The sequence below is a fragment of the Pseudophryne corroboree genome, chromosome 10 (genome assembly GCF_028390025.1).
Source record: "Pseudophryne corroboree isolate aPseCor3 chromosome 10, aPseCor3.hap2, whole genome shotgun sequence".
NCBI classification, from domain to species: Eukaryota; Metazoa; Chordata; class Amphibia; order Anura; family Myobatrachidae; genus Pseudophryne; species Pseudophryne corroboree.
The window spans coordinates 12,328,001-12,348,478 of NC_086453.1; the positions used below are offsets into that span (position 1 = coordinate 12,328,001).

Consider the following 20,478-nt stretch of genomic DNA (forward strand, 5'->3'; position numbering starts at 1 on the left):
AGCCAGACGGCTCGGTGAGACCAATTTTAAATCTGAAATCCCTGAACACTTACATAAAGAGGTTCAAATTCAAGATGGAATCACTCAGAGCGGTGATAGCAAACCTGGAAGAAGGGGACTATATGGTGTCTCTGGACATCAAGGATGCTTATCTCCACGTCCCAATCTACCCGTCTCACCAAGGGTACCTCAGGTTTGTAGTACAAAACTGTCATTATCAGTTTCAGACGCTGCCGTTTGGGTTGTCCACGGCACCTCGGGTCTTTACCAAGGTAATGGCCGAAATGATGATTCTTCTTCGAAGAAAAGGCATCTTAATTATCCCTTACTTGGACGATCTCCTGATAAGGGCAAGGTCCAGGGAACAGTTAGAAGTCGGAGTAGCACTATCTCAGGTAGTGTTACGTCAGCACGCGTGGATCCTAAATATTCCAAAATCGCAGCTGATTCCAACGACACGTCTACTGTTCCTAGGAATGATTCTGGACACAGTCCAGAAAAAGGTGTTTCTCCCGGAGGAGAAGGCCAGGGAGTTATCCGAGCTAGTCAGGAACCTCCTAAAACCAGGCCAGGTGTCAGTGCATCAGTGCACGAGGGTCCTGGGAAAAATGGTGGCTTCTTACGAAGCAATTCCATTCGGAAGATTCCATGCAAGAACGTTTCAGTGGGATCTACTGGACAAATGGTCCGGATCGCATCTTCAGATGCATCAGCGGATAACCCTGTCGACAAGGACAAGGGTGTCTCTTCTGTGGTGGCTGCAGAGTGCTCATCTACTAGAGGGCCGCAGATTTGGCATTCAGGATTGGGTCCTGGTGACCACGGACGCCAGCCTGAGAGGCTGGGGGGCAGTCACACAGGGAAAAAATTTCCAGGGCTTGTGGTCAAGCATGGAAACATCTCTTCATATAAACATTCTGGAACTAAGGGCCATTTACAATGCCCTAAGTCAAGCGAAACCCCTGCTTCAGGGTCAGGCGGTATTGATCCAATCGGACAACATCACGTCAGTCGCCCACGTAAACAGACAGGGCGGCACGAGAAGCAGGAGGGCAATGGCAGAAGCTGCAAGGATTCTTCGCTGGGCGGAAAATCATGTGATAGCTCTGTCAGCAGTGTTCATTCCGGGAGTGGACAACTGGGAAGCAGACTTCCTCAGCAGACACGACCTTCACCCGGGAGAGTGGGGACTTCACCCAGAAGTCTTCCACCTGATTGTAAACCGTTGGGAAAAACCAAAGGTGGACATGATGGCGTCACGTCTAAACAAAAAACTAGACAGATATTGCGCCAGGTCAAGGGACCCTCAGGCAATAGCGGTGGACGCTCTGGTGACACCGTGGGTGTACCAGTCAGTGTATGTGCTCCCTCCTCTGCCTCTCATACCAAAAGTACTGAGAATCATAAGAAGGAGAGGAGTAAGAACGATACTCGTGGTTCCGGATTGGCCAAGACGGACTTGGTACCCGGAACTTCAAGAGATGCTCACGGAAGACCCGTGGCCTCTACCTCTAAGAAAGGACCTGCTCCAGCAGGGGCCTTGTCTGTTCCAAGACTTACCGCGGCTGCGTTTGACGGCATGGCGGTTGAACGCCGGATCCTGAAGGAAAAAGGCATTCCAGATGAAGTCATCCCTACCCTGGTCAAAGCCAGGAAGGATGTAACCGCAAAACATTATCACCGCATTTGGCGAAAATATGTTGCGTGGTGTGAGGCCAAGAAGGCCCCTACAGAGGAATTTCAACTGGGTCGTTTCCTCCATTTCCTGCAAACAGGACTGTCTATGGGCCTAAAATTAGGGTCCATTAAGGTTCAAATTTCGGCCCTGTCGATTTTCTTCCAGAAAGAACTGGCTTCAGTACCTGAAGTTCAGACATTTGTAAAAGGGGTACTGCATATACAACCTCCTTTTGTGCCTCCAGTGGCACCTTGGGATCTCAATGTTGTTTTTGAGGTTCCTTAAGTCACATTGGTTTGAACCACTCACCACTGTGGACTTAAAATATCTCACATGGAAGGTGACGATGCTGTTAGCCCTGGCTTCAGCCAGGCGTGTGTCAGAATTGGCGGCTTTATCATATAAAAGCCCTTACTTAATTTTTCATTCTGACAGGGCAGAATTGAGGACTCGTCCTCAATTTCTCCCTAAGGTGGTTTCTGCTTTTCACATGAACCAACCTATTGTGGTGCCTGCGGCTACTAGGGACTTGGAGGACTCCAAGTTACTTGACGTTGTCAGGGCCCTGAAAATATATGTTTCCAGGACGGCTGGAGTCAGAAAGTCTGACTCGCTGTTTATCCTGTATGCACCCAACAAGCTGGGTGCTCCTGCTTCTAAGCAGACTATTGCTCGTTGGATTTGTAGTACAATTCAGCTTGCACATTCTGTGGCAGGCCTGCCACAGCCAAAATCTGTAAAAGCCCATTCCACAAGGAAAGTGGGCTCATCTTGGGCGGCTGCCCGAGGGGTCTCGGCTTTACAACTTTGCCGAGCAGCTACTTGGTCAGGGGCAAACACGTTTGCTAAATTCTACAAATTTGATACCCTGGCTGAGGAGGACCTGGAGTTCTCTCATTCGGTGCTGCAGAGTCATCCGCACTCTCCCGCCCGTTTGGGAGCTTTGGTATAATCCCCATGGTCCTTACGGAGTCCCAGCATCCACTAGGACGTCAGAGAAAATAAGATTTTACTTACCGATAAATCTATTTCTCGTAGTCCGTAGTGGATGCTGGGCGCCCATCCCAAGTGCGGATTGTCTGCAATACTTGTACATAGTTATTGTTAACTAAATCGGGTTATTGTTGTTGTGAGCCATCTTTTCAGAGGCTCCTTCGTTGTTATCATACTGTTAACTGGGTTCAGATCACAAGTTGTACGGTGTGATTGGTGTGGCTGGTATGAGTCTTACCCGGGATTCAATATCCTTCCTGATTATGTACGCTCGTCCGGGCACAGTATCCTAACTGAGGCTTGGAGGAGGGTCATAGGGGGAGGAGCCAGTGCACACCTCCTGATCCTAAAGCTTTTATTCTTGTGCCCTGTCTCCTGCGGAGCCGCTATTCCCCATGGTCCTTACGGAGTCCCAGCATCCACTACGGACTACGAGAAATAGATTTATCGGTAAGTAAAATCTTATTTTTACTCACGGCTTAACGAAGAAATTTCTTCGTTCTGGTGATCGGAGTGTGATTCTGGGCGGAAACTGGCCGTTTTATGGGTGTGTGCGGAAAAACGCTGCCGTTTCTGGGAAAAACGCGGGAGTGGCTGGAGAAATGGTGGAGTGTCTGGGCGAACGCTGGGTGTGTTTGTGACGTCAAACCAGGAACGAAACTGACTGAACTGATCGCATTGGCAGAATAAGTATCGAGCTACTCGGAAACTGCAAAGAAATTTCTGATCGCTATTCTATTCGCAATTCTGCTAATCTTTCGTTCGCAATTCTGCAAAGCTAAGATTCACTCCCAGTAGGCGGCGGCTTAGCGTGTGCAAATCTGCTAAAAGCAGCTAGCGAGCGAACAACTCGGAATGAGGGCCTTTGTCTTGAAAGAGGCCCCCCTTAATCTTACATGAAGATAGGGCTGAACTCCGGACACGTCAGCAGTTCCTTCCGAAGGTTGTGTCAGCATTTCATATCAACCAACCTATTGTGGTGCCAGCTTCTACTGACTCCTCAATTTCATCAAAGTCCTTGGATGTTGTAAGGGCTCTGAAAATCTATGTGAAGAGGAATGCTCATCACAGAAAATCGGACTCTCTGTTTGTCCTGTATGATCCCAAGAAACTTGGGTGTCCTGCTTCTAAGCAGACGATCTCTCGCTGGATCAGGTTCACTATCCAGCATGTGTATTCTACGGCAGGATTGCTGTGTCCTACGTCTGTTAAGTCCCACTCTACTCGTAAGGTGGGTTCTTCCTGGGCGGCTGCCCGGGGTGTCTCGGCTTTACAGCTTTGCTGAGCGGCTACTTGGTCAGGTTCAAACACGTTTGCTAAGTTCTACAAGTTCAAGACTTTGGCTTCTGATGATCTGAAGTTCAGTCAATCACTTCTGCAGGAGCCTCCGCGCTCTCCCTCCCATTCTGGGAGCTATCCCCATGGTACTAATGTGGACCCCAGCATCCTCTAGGACGTAAGAGAAAATAGGATTTTGGTTACCTATCGGTAAATCCTTTTCTCGTAGTCCGTAGAGGATGCTGGGCGCCCGCCCAGCGCTTCGTTATCCTGCAGTGGTTACTTGGTTCAGTACAACTTTGTTTTTATTTACGTACTGCATTATTACTTGGTAAGTAATGTTTCAGCTGTTGCTGACTAGTTCAAGCTAGAAGGCTTGAGGTGCCTTGTATGTGTGAGCTGGTATGAATCTCACCACTATCTGTGTATAATCCTTCTCTCGAAGTATGTCGTCTCCTCGGGCACAGTTTCTAGACTGAGTCTGGTAGGAGGGGCATAGAGGGAGGAGCCAGCCCACACTCTCAAACTCTTAAAGTGCCATGACCTTCTGTCATGTCAACCTTGTTCATGTTGACCTAATGCTTGTGTCGACCTATTTTGGGTGTTGACTTAGTTAATGTCGACCAATAGTAGTCGACCTAGGCACTGTCGACCTAAATGTGGTCGATCCTATGAACCACACCCTATGCAGAGAGAGTTAGATTTGGGTGGGGTGTGCAGGTGGGGCAGATGTAACATGTGCAGAGAGAGTTAGATTTGGGTGGGGTGTGTTCGAACTGAAATCTAAATTGCAGTGTAGAAATAAAGCTGCCAGTATTTACCCTGCACAGAAACAATATAACCCACCCAAATCTAACTCTCTCTGCACATGTTACATCTGCCCCCTCTGCAGTGCACATGTGGGGTAATTCAGACCTGATCGCTAGGCTGCGTTTTCGCACAGCGGGCGATCGGGTCTTAACTGCTTATGCACCACAATGCGCAGGTGCGTCGCATGGGTACAAAGCGGATCGCCGCTCAGCGATGGGGTTGTGTGACGGATCCGTTTGCATGGGTGTTCGCAAGGAGACTGACAGGAAGAGGGCGTTTGTGGGTGGCAACTGACCGCTTTCAGGGAGTGGTTGGAAAAACGCAGGTGTGTCCAGGCGTTTGCAGGGCGGGTGTCTGACGTCAATTCCGGTCCCGGCCAGGCTGAAGTGATCGCAGCGGCTGAGTAAGTCCTGGGCTGTGCAGAGACTGCACAAGATCTGTTTGTACAGCTCGGCTACACATGCGATCGCACACTTGCAAAGCGAAAATACACTCCCCTACGGGCGGCGACTATTTGATCGCAGCAGTGCAAAAATGGCCTGCTAGCGATCAGGTCTGAATTAGGTCCATGGTGTTACCCATTAGTGTGCTAACAAACCTGAATAACCCCCTCAGTGTATATATTGCGAGGTACAGTATATACCCAGGAGAATACGGAGTGACAGCTGCATCCAGCGTCATTCATCTCTACGTAATTGGGCCGTGTCTGGGGACCGCTTTGTGAATTAGGGGGTGATTGTCTACTAGACAGAAATAAATAGATGTAAAACAATGTAGACGACAGTGAAATTATTTGTGCGGCTTAATGATGTGACGTTTTGCTGTGAAATAAGACGCCGACGCTGTAAAACCTAAGGCGCTGGCCCGGTGTGCAATGGGAGAGAGAATGGTGCATAGTTCAGCCAGCTGGCGCGGGAAGCGTTAATGTTCTCGACGAGAGGAAGAAGAAAAAACCATCACACAAAGGAGTAAGTTAATTAAAGCCGTGGAAATGTGGGCTCTCTAATAAACCTCTGTCTTGCCGCACTTTTATAGGCTCCCATAATTTGCCTCCCGTCCCCAGAGCCGCGTGCTGCGCGCGTAGGTCATTAAGGCCCCCGGCCGCCCGGATCTGCTGTCAGCGGCGAGGAGAAGAACACAACCTGTGCGACGTCTTCTTAACTGCCGCCCCTTTTCTTTTTTACTGCTCTGTTTTTTTTTCCCCTTTTTAATTGGCCTCTTTATGATCTGTGAGTAAAATACACCAGCGGATCTCTGCGGTTTTATTGCCGGCGGTCCCTGGAGGGTTCGCACAGCGGGGCTGAGCGAGGAATGAAGTATAGACTTCAGCCTGGCACACCTTAGTACTGTAGCTCGTCTCAGGTCTGCGTGTTCCCTGCAAGCGACATATGGGGCCGGGGAATCCTTATCTTTGCCGCGTCTGTGCGCACACAGAGATACTGAGGGTATATAATATGTAGGGTGGCTCTGGGCGTACAGCACTGCGCAGGTGGCAGCGCCATATAAATAAAGGACAGTAATAATTATGAGAAAAGGTGAAAGAGCAGAAATTGGCGACTTGAGGAGCTGGACTAGACAGTCCCGCAGCGACTGTACATGGGGCCTGATCTAGAGGGGAACGCAGAAATGCCCGCAACTGGCGCCCACGGAACAGACCTTGCGCGCTACTAGCCACGCCCAGGGTCACCCAGAACCCTCATCACTTGTCTGCCACTTTTCTGACACCGTCTGTCCCGATCACAACAGCGCCAGTGTGCTAGAAGCGTTTTCAAAGATATTCGCACATGAATATCTGTATTGCGTGCAGATTGCGTCAGGCCTTGTGTCTGTAACCCAGAGCAACATAACAATATTACACTACCAGAAGCCATGGACTGCTGTATCTTCTCATCAAGGTATATTTTCTCATTGCGATATATATACCCATAGTGCTATACGTTCCTATCATGGTATACGTTCCTATCGTGGTATAAGGACCTCATTCAGTAAGGACTGCAAAATTTGCAAATCAAAATCTGGTCGATTATTGAATGACACTGTATGCACAGCGTTCGCATTGCACACGCGCAAGTAGAAATAGCGTCAGAAAATGCGTACACACTGTGATCGCAATGCAGCCGCTGTTTGAATGACAGGAAGCCGGCATTTCTGAACGGAAACCTTGCCGATTTCTGTGTGTGTGTGAAAAACCGCAGGCGTGCCTAGGCGTTTTTAAGGAGGGGTCTCTGACGTCAGCGATGACCACTTCCAGCCTCTTGCATCGCAAGAATTCTGAACGACCTTGCCTGGCGCAGATAGGAAAAATCTTCGATGTTCTGGTAATTGGCGTATGGTTCTGCGAGCAGCCGCATAATGCGATGCATCAGCTATTTCTGTGCGGCAACTATTTGATCGCAGCAACTGCTTTATAGCAGAAACTGCAATCCTTACTGAATAAGGTTCTAAGGGGGACATTTACTAAGCAGTGATAAGAGCGGAGAAGGGAGCCAGAGGAGAAGTTGCCCATGGCAACCAATCAGCACTGAAGTAACATCTACAATTTGCATACTATAAAATGATACAGAGCTGCTGAATGGTTGATGGGGCAACTTCTCCACTGGCTCACTTCTCTGCTCTTATCAGTATATATAATAGTAAATGTCCCCCTAAGTTCCCAATATTATGCCAGTGTCAACATATGACATCAACATGTCGACATGTTGTACTACCCCCTCCAAGGAACAGGAGCTGTAAGGGCGGCTGTAAGAGGCATGGCAGGGGTACGCGGATATTAGGACGGGCGCGCGCCTCATGCTGGAATCGCTGTGCGGTGTGAGAGCTGCAGGCTCCTGGCAGGTGGATAATGTGACATTTGCGTGATTTAGGTTCCAGGTCTCGTGTGATTTACTGTGATACCAGGTGAGATTCCAGACTTCATTATAGCAATGGAGTCCTTTATTCTCCGCAGGCTCCAGAGAAACCGGCTCATTTGAATAGATTTAAATATTGAAAATATCTCATTTAAATAAATGTAAATGTTCATGTTCCTTCACTTGTCACTTGTCAGTCCGGAGCAGTGTTTCATCTCCTTAGGACAGGATGACAGGAATTGAGATTGTGTTTTTACCCCGTCTTCTGCCCCTACAGCTCACCTCACCCACTCTCTCTCCCTGTGCCGCACTCCAGTCCCAGCCACGTAGGCTCCATCTTTGCTCATCGTAAGCGAACAGTTGGCGCTGTCTGGGTTCAGCGCATGAGCCCCTACATCTGGCATAATGTTGGGTTTTTATTTCCAAATATTTTGGATCCTGGCAGTCAGAATACCCACGCCGGGATCCCGACATGGGGGCAGATGTACTAAGCCTGGAGAAGTGATAAAGCAGTGACAAGTGTAAGGTGATAATGCATCAGCCAATCAGCTCCAATATGTAAATTGACAGGAGCTAATTGGCTGGTGCATTATCACCTTCCACTTATCACTGCTTTATCACTTCTCCAGGCTTAATACATCTGCCCTATGGATTGAAATGCTGATGCCGGGATCCCGAATGAGATCTGCCCTGTATGCCGCGTGGGGGGAGGGGGGGGTCTAGGCACCACCAGGGAGGGATAGGGTTAGGCTGCGGGGAAGGGAGGGTTAGGGTTAGGCTGCGGGGAAGGGAGGGTTAGGGTTAGGCTGCGGGGAAGGGAGAGTTAGGGATAGGCTGCGGGGAAGGGAGGGTTAGGGTTTGGCTACGGGGAAGGGAGCGTTTAGTGTTAGGCTGCTGGGAAGGGAGGGTTAGGGTCATGCTGCGAGGAAGGGAGAGTTAGGGTTAGGCTGCGGGAGAGGGTTAGGCTGGAGGAAGGGTTAGGCTGCGGAGAAGGGATAGTGAGGCTGTGGGAAGGGAGGGTTAGGCTGTGGGGAAGGGAGGGTTGGGGTTAGGCTGCGGGGAAGGGAGGGTTGGGGTTAGGCTGAGGGGAAGGGAGGGTTAGGGTTAGGCTGAGGGGAAGGGAGGGTTAGGCTGAGGGGAAGGGAGGGTTAGGGTTAGGCTGCGGGGAAGGGAGGGTTAGGGTTTGGCTATGGGGAAGGGAGCGTTTAGTGTTAGGCTGCTGGGAAGGGAGGGTTAGGGTCATGCTACGAGGAAGGGAGAGTTAGGGTTAGGCTGCGGGAGAGGGTTAGGCTGGAGGAAGGGTTAGGCTGCAGAGAAGGGATAGTGAGGCTGTGGGAAGGGAGGGTTAGGGATAGGCTGCGGGGAAGGGAGGGTTAGGGTTAGGCTGAGGGGAAGGGAGGGTTAGGGTTAGGCTGAGGGGAAGGGAGGGTTAGGGTTAGGCTGTGGGTAAGGGCGGGTTAGGGTAAGGCTGTGGGGTAGGGATGGTTAGGGTTAGGCTGCGTGGAAGGGAGGGTTATGGTTAGGCTGCGGGGAAGGGAGGGTTAGGGTTAGGCTGAGGGGAAGGGATGGTTAGGGTTAGGCTGTGGGTAAGGGAGGGTTAGGGTTAGGCTGTGGGGTAGGGATGGTTAGGGTTAGGCTGCGTGGAAGGGAGGGTTAGGGTTAGGCTTCGGGGAAGGGATGGTTGGGGTTAGGCTGAGGGGAAGGAAGGGTTAGGGTTAGGCTGTGGGTAAGGGAGGGTTAGGGTTAGGCTGCGTGGAAGGGAGGGTTAAGGTTAGGCTGCGGGGAAGGGAGGGTTAGGCATCACCGGTGAGGGTTAGTGGGGTTGGGGATTAGGGATAGTCTCCTTACCACCTTCATGTCGGGATTTTGAGCGTCGTGATGTTCTGACTGCCTGGGATCCCGATACCATCCCCCCTGCAGTGGCCCGGGTTATTGCTGCAATGTAAAAGAGGTATATACTGTATAAAGGCCTTTCTGGGTGCGGCTCACACGCCAGCCCTTGTCTAGATGAATCTGGGAGGTGAGCTCACTGTGACTGCAATATAGCGGCTTTTGCAGCGTGTTCGGTAGTGTAGAAACTTGCAGCGGAACGCATGGCGAGGTGCTGAGCCACAAACTTAAATGTTTTGATGCAAATGTGAAGAAATGCTTTTGCTGGGTGCACACAGATTTGCAGCAGTGGCGACAGTCACCAACGACAATTGTCTTTCTGTTTCCTCCCCAGCTCCTCCCGTGTCCATTGCGGTGATTGCTGCAGATACGCCGGCTCCGTTCAGCAGGTACCAGGCGCAGAACTTCACTCTAGTGTGTATCGTGTGTGGAGGGAAGCCGGCTCCGCAGGTGAGTGCGTCCCCCGGATAGGCTACAGTACTGCTTTCCGTGTCAGCTCCGCGACTCGCTCAGCAAACAGAAGTGATGTTTCCCAGTGGCTGCTGCGTACAGACCCGTAGAACTATCACCCGACAGCTACATAACCACTGAAGGGTCGTGCTCTGGACCAGCCTCATGGAGGCTCAGAAGACCCCCATATAGACGACGTACATTAGGTTAATGGTCAAAAGGTTGCAAGGTAAATGGTTGACAGTGGGTAAGGTTGACAAGGTCAAAAGGTCGTCGTGAAAATGATCAACACGGAAAAAAATCAACACAAGCTTTTTGTGTGACATTTTGTACGTTAAACCATATCTAAACATTATTAGAGGACACGTCTGCCCTTGCAGGCTCGCTTCAGTCACCACGCTTCGGACAAGATGGCTGGTTCCGCTGCGCTCGCCACGGGTTTCTATTCCCAATCATAGTCCATGTGGATCGTAAATCATCAAAGGTTTGAGAAACATGAATAAATCCCAAAAAAATCTTGTGTCGACCATAAGCACTGTCTACCTTTTGCCTGCCACCTCTTGACCCTGGTGAGCATATGGGGTCAACTTATTAACTGTCGACCGATAGATTGGGACCCAGATCTACTGGCGCGCAGCGGACACTATGAAGGTGGGTTCAGTGTTCAGCGGACAGTCCCCAGTAAAGAGGTCTTGGGGCGCGAGGCATTTGGGAGAAGCAGATATGATCGCTCACAATATATTGGCCGCCGTCCATCAGCTATATCCACCGAGCAGTGTTACATCCAAGCGATGCAGCCTGAGTTCCCAGCCTGGCTCCCATCTTCCAGCCCCGCCCCCCACGCACACGCAGCCCCCCATTAGAGCGCTATCAGCACGAGTTGTCTTTTCCCATTTAGTGCTGTATTGCTTCGTGTGAACGTGTCGCTGTCTCTGCTAGCACACAGCACGCCTTGCTGATGCGCGTAATGCGACCGACACTCGTGTTTATCTCTGTCCGTTAAATATCCACATATCTGTCTCACCGCTGCACTTGGCACCTTGCGTCTTATTGTCATGCGAGCTGCAAGCGCATCGCCTGTCACCGTACATTTCCACGTCTGCTCCCCGCTTGTTGTGATTAGTATTGTCACAAAGTCGACACTTCTAGATAAAACGAGAGCGGAGAAATGAGCAAACATCATTATGACTCCTTGTTCCCTGCGCTCGCTCCTTTCACGGCTGTGACAATCCGAGCAGGCAGGCCTCCTATTGACGGAATCGACCCACTAAATTAATACATCTTAATGTTCTTTTGTAGATTTGTATCAAGCGCTGTGTTTCTGCTCTCACTGGTAACGGCAACGCTTTAATCCTCTCCCTCCACTTCCCTTTCATAAGCCCTTCCAATCAAGGGATCTCTTGTTTTGCGTTCCTTACCCTCCATTCTGCCTATTATGCAGCCTCTATAGTCGGAATGCATAATTGTGTCTCTTGCCCTCTCTGCGGCGTTCTGCGTTTGACGGATGCATCGCTATGTTAAAATGCTATTTAGGAAAGAAGAAGAAATAACACGTTTAAGCAGACTCTGACTTACTGAGCTGCTCGTGTATAAGAAATGGCTATTTCATCTGTGGCTCCATTATGTGACTTGCCATAAAACCTTCTTAAAGCTGCATTCTCTCTTACAAACACATCTATTAATAGGGCTGTAATAGCACCTTGAAAACACTTTGGTAGCAAGGAGAAGGCATTCCTGTGATTTAATTGGCACTAGAAGTGGCGTTTCGTCCTCCGGCTCCCGCTGGTAATGTATCCTGTACCTTTACGGTGATGTTATTACATGGATGCGTACTGTACATTAACCGGTTTGGTTCGGGCACGTGCGATACGGTAGAGACATTTAATATGGTTTTGTTGAGGTTTAACGGTCTAGTATTTTAGGCAATTACGGCTTCATAAATGTTTTACGCCCCGGATTGGACTTTTGTTGGTCATTCTGGTTCAATAAAACTTCATTGCACAGTTGTAACCCTCTTGGTCCGGAATATGGAAGGCAGCAGAGTGCAGCTGTAGTTTTATGTTGGAGAATAGGAGGTGCAGATGTGTCCTCATACATCTTTGGTGCAGTTGCGCCAAAGAGCCCCTATCGGCACGCCAGACTGCTAGTTTTGGCCATTTTTTTTTTTTTTTTTGAGTCTTCTTTTGCCAAAAATGCTTCTTAGTTGGGATGCCACTAAGACGCACCGGGAGACTGCGCTGATTAATGTGATATGCGACACTTGTATATTGTGTGTGATTAGCTGGTTACACACTATAAGATTATCTGTCCAATCTTTCTGGTTGGAGTGAAAATCTGGCAAATCGCAATGAACCATTTGCTCCCAAAAGCTGGAAAATGGGCAAAAACGGTCATTCGCATAAACTGGTTAAATCAAATGGATTTAACCAATTTGTCTGAACGTCCATTTTTGTCTATTTTCCAGTATTTGGGAGCAAAATGGTCAGTTGTCATTTGCTCTCGTCCATTACCAGATTTTCATTCCAACCAGAAAGATTGGACAGATAATCTTGTAGTACTGGATGCATCTACCTCCTAATCTGTACACAAAGTGATACAATGTAGCAGCCGCAGCTTTTTTACAAGACAAATTCCGTTCGGCTCCGTATACACGTGTCATATATCGTCCTGTAGCGTCCTGGTCGCACGCTGCATGGCGTATTGAGGCCAGATGAAAACACATCTGTATAATATGATTTACTTGTTACCTTCCTCTGTTAATATGATGTCTGCTCCGTGTTGAGTCTGCTCCGCGTCTTCACAATCTAGCTCCGCTTCTAGACATTGGTTTATTTTAGGTGGCAGGTGAGATACACCAGATGCTAAATCCCATCCCCCGCTGATTCTAATCCAGAGTTGGAATTTTAGGAAAATCTATTTTACAAATTGAAGATTTGACGTGGCAGAAAACATGCCATGTTCCTGGGAATCCTAAACTACTCTGAGCATGGGAAATGAATTCCTCTTCACTGGCAGCTGTCAGGGGGGAAAGCTGTTAGGAAATGGATTAATTTTGCAGAGCGTTGGTTAGCGAGATAGGTCTCTGACACGTGTGTTCGGTCAATTCGCTTTCTTCATTAAGTGGCTGTGGAAATTGCTTCATTATCTATGTCTGGAGGATTCAGCTTGTGTCTCCCATATATTTACCTATTATGTGGTTCAGTTGAGAATTAGCGTTACTCGGGGAAGCTCGGTCTGCATTATATTGGGTATATAAACGGCTTGATTTAATGTAGGAAAATTGTCCAGAGACTATGGGTTCTGCTTTCCACGTCTTGACAGATTTGTATTCTACATGAGTAGAAGCGAAGGAGAAGGCAGCGTCTTGCGAGACTCAATGGAGGTGTTGGAATAATAAGGTTAAGATTATCCTGGCTGTGAGTATTAGTTGGGTACAGACTCGCGAAGATATAATCCCCTTACGATCAACAGAAGCCAATAGTGCGAGGTTTTAGAATGTCATCCCTGAATAGATTAGGACTTTGGGGAATGTTTGCTGTCCTGGTTCTCTAGACCAACCTGACCAACAAGATGATCATCACTGGGACCCATTTGGATTTTTTCCCCCATGTTGGAAGCTCCCCAATGCTGTCCTCGTGGCTGATAATTTCGGAGTTAAAACTGCTGCTACCCAACTTTTTAGGAGGGTATCATCCTTTCTGTTGATTGCCCATTATGCCAAACAGACTGACAGCAGGGAATGTTCTCCAGGCCCATCACTTCTCAGAGCTGGGCTCCTGATGGAAGGGCTGCAGACTTGATCCCTGGAGACAAATTCAACTGACCCTCATCTCCTAATCTGATCAGCCCGACTTTCTAGGTTCCCCGCTACGTTCAAAGAGATCTGTTTGGAAATTCTCCTCATTAATATTCCATACAAAGTGGAAGAACCTCCCACTCCCTTCTCCGCGGGGAAATGGAGAGTGGCCTCCAAGCTACTTTCAATTCCAAGGTGCAAATTCTTCGGCATGACGGACAGAAACTCATTGAGCATTAGTGCGTTATGGAGCTATAACCACAGATGGTACCATACACTACCTGGTGGTCTCCAGACAGGTTTGGTGTCTCCACTTTGATGGCCCTGTCCAGATTTTGTAGAGTAAAAGACTGCCCTAGTAGTGGTTTTCCAGGTTCCTGATACTAGAGGCCTTGCATGTATATTGACCTCTAAATCCATCTGAAGGACATGGCACAAGCTTTTCCTTCTACAGTGGCCACCTCTGGTTCCCCCACAACCCCCTTTTCTTTCTACCACCTTCTTTATGTTTCTCCTTTCATCCTCTAGGGGACACTGGAGGTAGACTTTCATGCTGTGTCCCCCCAGCATTGCGACCCCCCGGTCACCTGGACCCCTGCTGCTGTGCCCTGAGGTTGCAGAAGAGGCAGTCCTTCGCAGTGTGCAGCCATATCTTGCTATTGTGTTTCCCATCTTTATACCTTTGTCACAGGTTTCATTAACAAAGAACATTTAGAAAAGATGGGTTGTCACGGCCATTATGGGATGTCACAGCCATTAACACGGCTAATTACATCTTTAATTTGACACTTTGCTGGCACCTGGCTCTAAAACTCTTTATCTCCGAGAGCTTGGCAAATGTCCACTGTGGTTGTGTTACCATTCCAAATCTTCACAATCATTTATTAGGGAGCGCTGAGCCTCAGGGACATTCCTCCCGTCAGGCGACCTGAGAACCTGATTATAGGTGGTATCATCCTAGATCCCGGGTGGATGAGGTTCTGAGGGTAAACCCCTCCTTACAATCATCCCATTTAAGCCTATACATTGATTAAGCAACTTGTGTTGTGTATATTGAGGTTCTCATTGCTCCTGCGTTACTTCGGTCATGCTATAGTGGCTGCCAACATGAGGGGAGCGGTGACGGCGGGGAACGTATTCTCCTTACCCTACTCCTGGTACTGAGTGATAGGAGAGGGGTAGAAGTCTGCAAGCGATGCCTCAGATGGGCACCATAATATATGTGTGTGTGTTCTGTACTCTGTACTATCCAAGGAGACAATAACAATAACCTCAAAGTGTAACACTGGTAAAGGGGAGCTGTGCAGGTAGGGGGGATGGGGGCAAACGTGGGAAGGGGAGCTGTGCAGATGGGGGGGGCAAACGTGGGAAGGGGAGCTGTGCAGATAGGGGGGTGGGGGGGGCAAACGTGGGAAGAGGAGCCATGCAGGTAGGGGGGATGGGGGCAAACGCGGGAAGGGGAGCTGTGCAGGTAGAGGGGATGGGGGCACACACAGGGGAGCCGTGCAGGTAGGGGGGCTGGGGACACACACAGGGGAAGGGGAGCCGTGCAGACAGGGGAAGGGGAACCATGCAGGTAGGGCTGATGAGGGCACACAGGGGAAGGGGAGCTGTGCAGGTAGGGGATATGGGGGCACACACAGGGGAAGGGGAGCCATGCAGGTAAGGGGATGAGGGCACACAGGGGAAGGGGAGCTGGGTAGGTAGGGGGATGAGGGCACACAGGGGAAGGGGAGCCGTGCAGGTAGAGGGATGAGGGCACACAGGGGAAAGGGAGTCGTGCAGGTAGGGGGGATGGGGGCACACACGGGAAGGGGATCCGTGCAGGTAGGGGGGATGGGGGCACACTGGGGAAGGGGAGCTGTGCAGGTAGGGGGGTGGGGGCGCACAGGGGAAAGGGAGCCGTTTAGGTAGGGGCGGGGCAGGGGAGCCGTGCAGGTAGGAGGATAAGGGCACACACCAGGGAAGGGGAACCATGCAGGTAGGGGGAATGGGGGCAAACGCGGAAAGGGGAGCCGTGCAGGTAGGGTGGATGGGAGAACACACAGGGGAGCCATGCAGGTAGGGGGGCTGGGGACACACACAGGGGAAGGGGAGCTGTGTAGGTAGGGGGGATGAGGGCACACAGGGGAAGGGGAGCTGTGCAAGTAGGGTGACTAGGGGCACACAGGGAAAGGGGAGCCATGCAGGTAGGGGGGGATGGGGGCACCATGGGGAGGGGGAGCTGTGTAGGTCGGGGATATGGGGGCACACTGGGGATGGGGATCTGTGTAGGTAATGGGGATGGGGGCACACAGGGGAAGGGGATCTGTGCAGGTAGCGGGGATGGGGGCACACAGGGGAAGGGTAGCTGCAGTTAGGGGGGATGGGGGTACACAGGGGAAGGGTAGCTGTGCAGGTAGGGGGGATTTGGGCACATTGGGGAAGGGGAGCTGTGCAGGTAGGGGGGATGGGGGCACACAAGGGAAGGGGAGCTGTGCAGGTAGGGGGGATGGGGGCACCATGGGGAAGGGGAGCTGTGCAGGTAGGGGGGATGAGGGCACACAGGGGAATGGGGGCACCATGGGGAAGAGGAGCTGTGCAGGTAGGGGATATGGGGGCACACTGGGGAAGGGGAGCCGTGTGGGTAGGGGATATGGGGGCACACAGGGGTAGGGGGATGGGGGCACACTTGGGAAGGGGAGCTGTGTAGGTCGGGGATATGGGGGCACACTTGGGAAGGGGAGCTGTGTAGGTCGGGGATATGGGGGCACACAGGGGAAGGGGAGCTGTGTAGGTAGGGGATATGGGGGCACACGGGAAGGGGAGCTGTGTAGGTCGGGGATATGGGGGCACACGGGAAGGGGAGCTGTGTAGGTAGGGGATATGGGGGCACACAGGGGAAGGGGAGCTGTGTGGGTAGGGGATATGGGGGCACACTGTGGAAGGGGAGCTGTGTAGGTCGGGGATATGGGGGCACACTGGGGAAGGGGAGCTGTGTAGGTCGGGGATATGGGGGCACACGGGAAGGGGAGCTGTGTAGGTCGGGGATATGGGGGCACACGGGAAGGGGAGCTGTGTAGGTAGGGGATATGGGGGCACACAGGGGAAGGGGAGCTGTGTGGGTAGGGGATATGGGGGCACACAGGGGTAGGGGGATGGGGGCACACTGGGGAAGGGGAGCTGTGTAGGTCGGGGATATGGGGGCACACTGGGGAAGGGGAGCTGTGTGAGTAGGGGATATGGGGGCACACAGGGGAAGGGGAGCTGTGCAGGTAGCGGGGATGGGGGCACACTGGGGAAGGGGAGCTGTACAGGTAGGGGATATGGGGGCACACAGGGGAAGGGGAGCTGTGTGAGTAGGGGGTATGGGGGCACACAGGAGAAGGGGAGCTGTGTGAGTAGAGGATATGGGGGCACACAGGGGAAGGGGAGCTGTGTTAGTAGGGGATATGGGGGCACACAGGGGAAGGGGAGCTGTGTGAGTAGGGGATATGGGGGCACACAGGGGAAGGGGAGCTGTGCAGGTAGCGGGGATGGGGGCACACTGGGGAAGGGGAGCTGTACAGGTAGGGGATATGGGGGCACACAGGGGAAGGGGAGCTGTGTGAGTAGGGGATATTGGGGCACACAGGGGAAGGGGAGCTGTGCGAGTAGGGGATATGGGGGCACACAGGGGAAGGGGAGCTGTGTGAGTAGGGGATATGGGGGCAAACGGGAAGGGGAGCTGTGTGGGTAGGGGATATGGGGGCACACAGGGGTAGGGGATGGGGGCACACTGGGGAAGGGGAGCTGTGTAGGTCGGTGATATGGGGGCACACTGGGGAAGGGGAGCTGTGCAGGTAGGGGGGATGGGGGCACACTGGGGAAGGGGAGCTGTACAGGTAGGGGATATGGGGGCACACGGGAAGGGGAGCTGTGTGAGTAGGGGATATGGGGGCACACAGGGGAAGGGGAGCTGTGTAGGTCGGGGATATGGGGGCACACTGGGGAAGGGGAGCTGTGCAGGTAGCGGGGATGGGGGCACACTGGGGAAGGGGAGCTGTACAGGTAGGGGATATGGGGGCACACAGGGGAAGGGGAGCTGTGTGAGTAGGGGATATGAGGGCACACAGGGGTAGGGGATATGGGGGCACACACAGACATTTCCTATGTGAGAATGGTCTTCAGCTGGGCTGCCTGGCTGTTATCAGCAGAGTCTGTCACTGAATGTACTAAATGGCTTTATATTCACATTTCTATATACGTTTCTTCATCACTCCATTAGATAAATAATATAAAAGAGCTTTAGAAGGGGGTTAATGTGCCTGTAGAGGTTATATTTGTAGGATAAATGAGACTTGAAAGTAAGTTCCTGCGGAATGTGTTTCATTACTCAGGAAGAGACAGGTGTGTGAGATCCGCTTATTGGCTTTTCCTCTCCGCGCCACATCCTGAGATATCAGTCACCCTGCGACTCTCTGCCTCAGAGCTGGAGCCATTACATGCCAGCAAGCCCCAATAAACCGCTCACCGGCTCCCCTCGCCTGACCATCGGCCAGGAGGGACCACGGAGGGCCGCGTTTAGAGGACACCTGGGCCGAGGCGGCCACGGATGTAGCCCGAACACAGGGGCAGATGTATGGAGCCTGGAGAAGTGATAAAGTAGTGATAAATGCAAGGTGATAATGCACCAGCCAATCAGCTCCAATATGTAAATTGACTGTTAGGAGCTGATTGGCTGGTGCGTTATCACCTTCCACTTATCACTGCTTTATCACTTCTCCGGGCTTAATACATCTCCCCAGAGTGTCAGACGTCATCGCAATATAATCTATTGCCTATTATCAAACTAAGGCCCAGATTTATCAAGCCTTGGAGAGTGATACATTGCACAGTGATAAAGTAGCAAGCAATCAGCTGCTAACTGTCATGTTACAGGCTGTGTTTGAAAAATGACAATTGGAAGCTGATTGGCTGGTACTTTTTCTCCCTCCACTTTCTCTCCATCCAAGGCTTTAGTAAATAGACCCCTAATAGCCACACACTCTAATTGACAATAGCAGATTATTTGTCTAATTCCGCAGCCGGTAACATCTGTTCCGTACCTGACACCTCCCGGTAGCTGATGCAGAGGTCTCGCCGCCTCTCCGACAGCCTGACGAGTGTGCGGATAGTGTCGGGCTCGTCACCAGCTCAGTATGTGACTATTATTTATGCACACACTTGATTTATAAAGGTTCCCATCTGAGCTGGATGATTGTCTAGGAACGTATCCTGGGGATGGCGAGTTATACGAGAGATATTACAGGTAGCGGCGATGTGGGGGGAGGAGGAGGACGCTGAATGAGCACTAACAGCTGTGATACACTGAAAGAAAAGGAACATTACGCAGGAGGCGTCCGCGAGTGGGATGACAGACGGAAGATGTGACGCCTGCCGGTGACAAAGTGACACGGATAATAGACGTTTCACACGTGCCGGGGAAACATGAGGACGGGCTGCGGGTCTTTTTTCCTGCTGATTACATTTCTGCTTGTGTCCTAAAACTCCTTTCAAGATACCTGATTAGCATATAAGTAAAGAGACGTCCTGTGATTGCCGATGAAACGTACTGTGCCGGATGGTTATAGGAAAAGCAGGTGCAGAGCCGTAATTCGCGCCGGGCTGAGAGAAGTATATTCTATTACAGGAGAGAACGGATCTGTAACAGCAATCACGGAAAGCTGCTAAATCCGTCTGCAGGGTAAATTTACTAACGCTTGCTTGGAAAGATGTGATGTTGCCCATAGCAACCAATCGAATTCTAGTGGTCATTCAGAGTTGATCGCGAGCTGCATTTGTTCGCAGCGCAGCGATCAGGCTACAAAACGTCACTTCTGCGCATGCGTATGCAAAACTACGTCGTTTTGCACAGGGTCTAGCGATGCAGTTCAGTCGCACTGCTGGCCGCAGAGTGATTGACATGAAGTGGGCATTTGTGGGTGGCAACTGACCGTTTTCAGGGAGTGTTCGGAAAAACGCAGGCGTGCCAGGGAAAAGGCAGGCGTGGCTGGGCGAATGCAGGGCGTGTTCGCGACGTCAAATCCGGAACTGAATAGTCTGAAGTCATCGCAAGCGCTGAGTAGGTTTAGAGCTACTCTGAAACTACACAAAAACATTTTGCAGGCGATCTGCGATACAACCGTCCGCACTCCTGCTAAGCTAAAATACACTCCCAGTGGGCGGCGGCATAGCGTTTGCACGGCTGCTAAAAACGGCTAGCGAGCGATCAACTCGGAATGACCCCCTCTGTCTTCCGTTTTCTAGGATGCAATAGGGACATGATAGGCAGAAGCTGATTGGTTGCTAAGGGCAACATCACCTCTTTTCAGTTTCAGAAGCTTTTGTAAATTTACCCCTGTGGCTTTGCAGGACCGTTATAATCACGTTCGCACCAATTTATTAACAGTTCATATTGTAGCGTCGGCATATACCGTTGCGCTTTACCAATAAAGCTGCGTTTCTTCTGACTGCGTCCCGGTACATAGCCAGTGAGGCGAACGCACGGGATACGGTCATTAGGTCGACACAACTTAGGTCGACCACTATAGGTCAACATGTACTAGGTCGACAGGTCAAAAGGTCGAAAAATAACCGGATAATGTAAATAGATTCATATATATTTAGAAGCAAACTAACGGGTATATTTATTAGAGGGCAAAAGGTCACAGTGGGTGTTTACTGTATATAGGGATTTTCCTCCATATCACCAAACTGGCGGTAAGTTTCGCCTT

General features: G+C 50.9%; 1 protein-coding gene across 2 annotated transcripts in view; it reads left to right on the forward strand.

Annotated features, from left to right (window-relative positions):
- IGSF21 (immunoglobin superfamily member 21) overlaps positions 1-20,478 on the forward strand; it is a 555,163-nt gene that overhangs the window by 430,907 nt on the left and 103,778 nt on the right. For both annotated transcript variants that reach the window (XM_063942118.1, XM_063942117.1), the window contains exon 5: positions 9,833-9,948. In XM_063942118.1, coding sequence (XP_063798188.1) covers positions 9,833-9,948 — 116 coding nt within the window. The remainder of the gene's footprint in view (positions 1-9,832; positions 9,949-20,478) is intronic.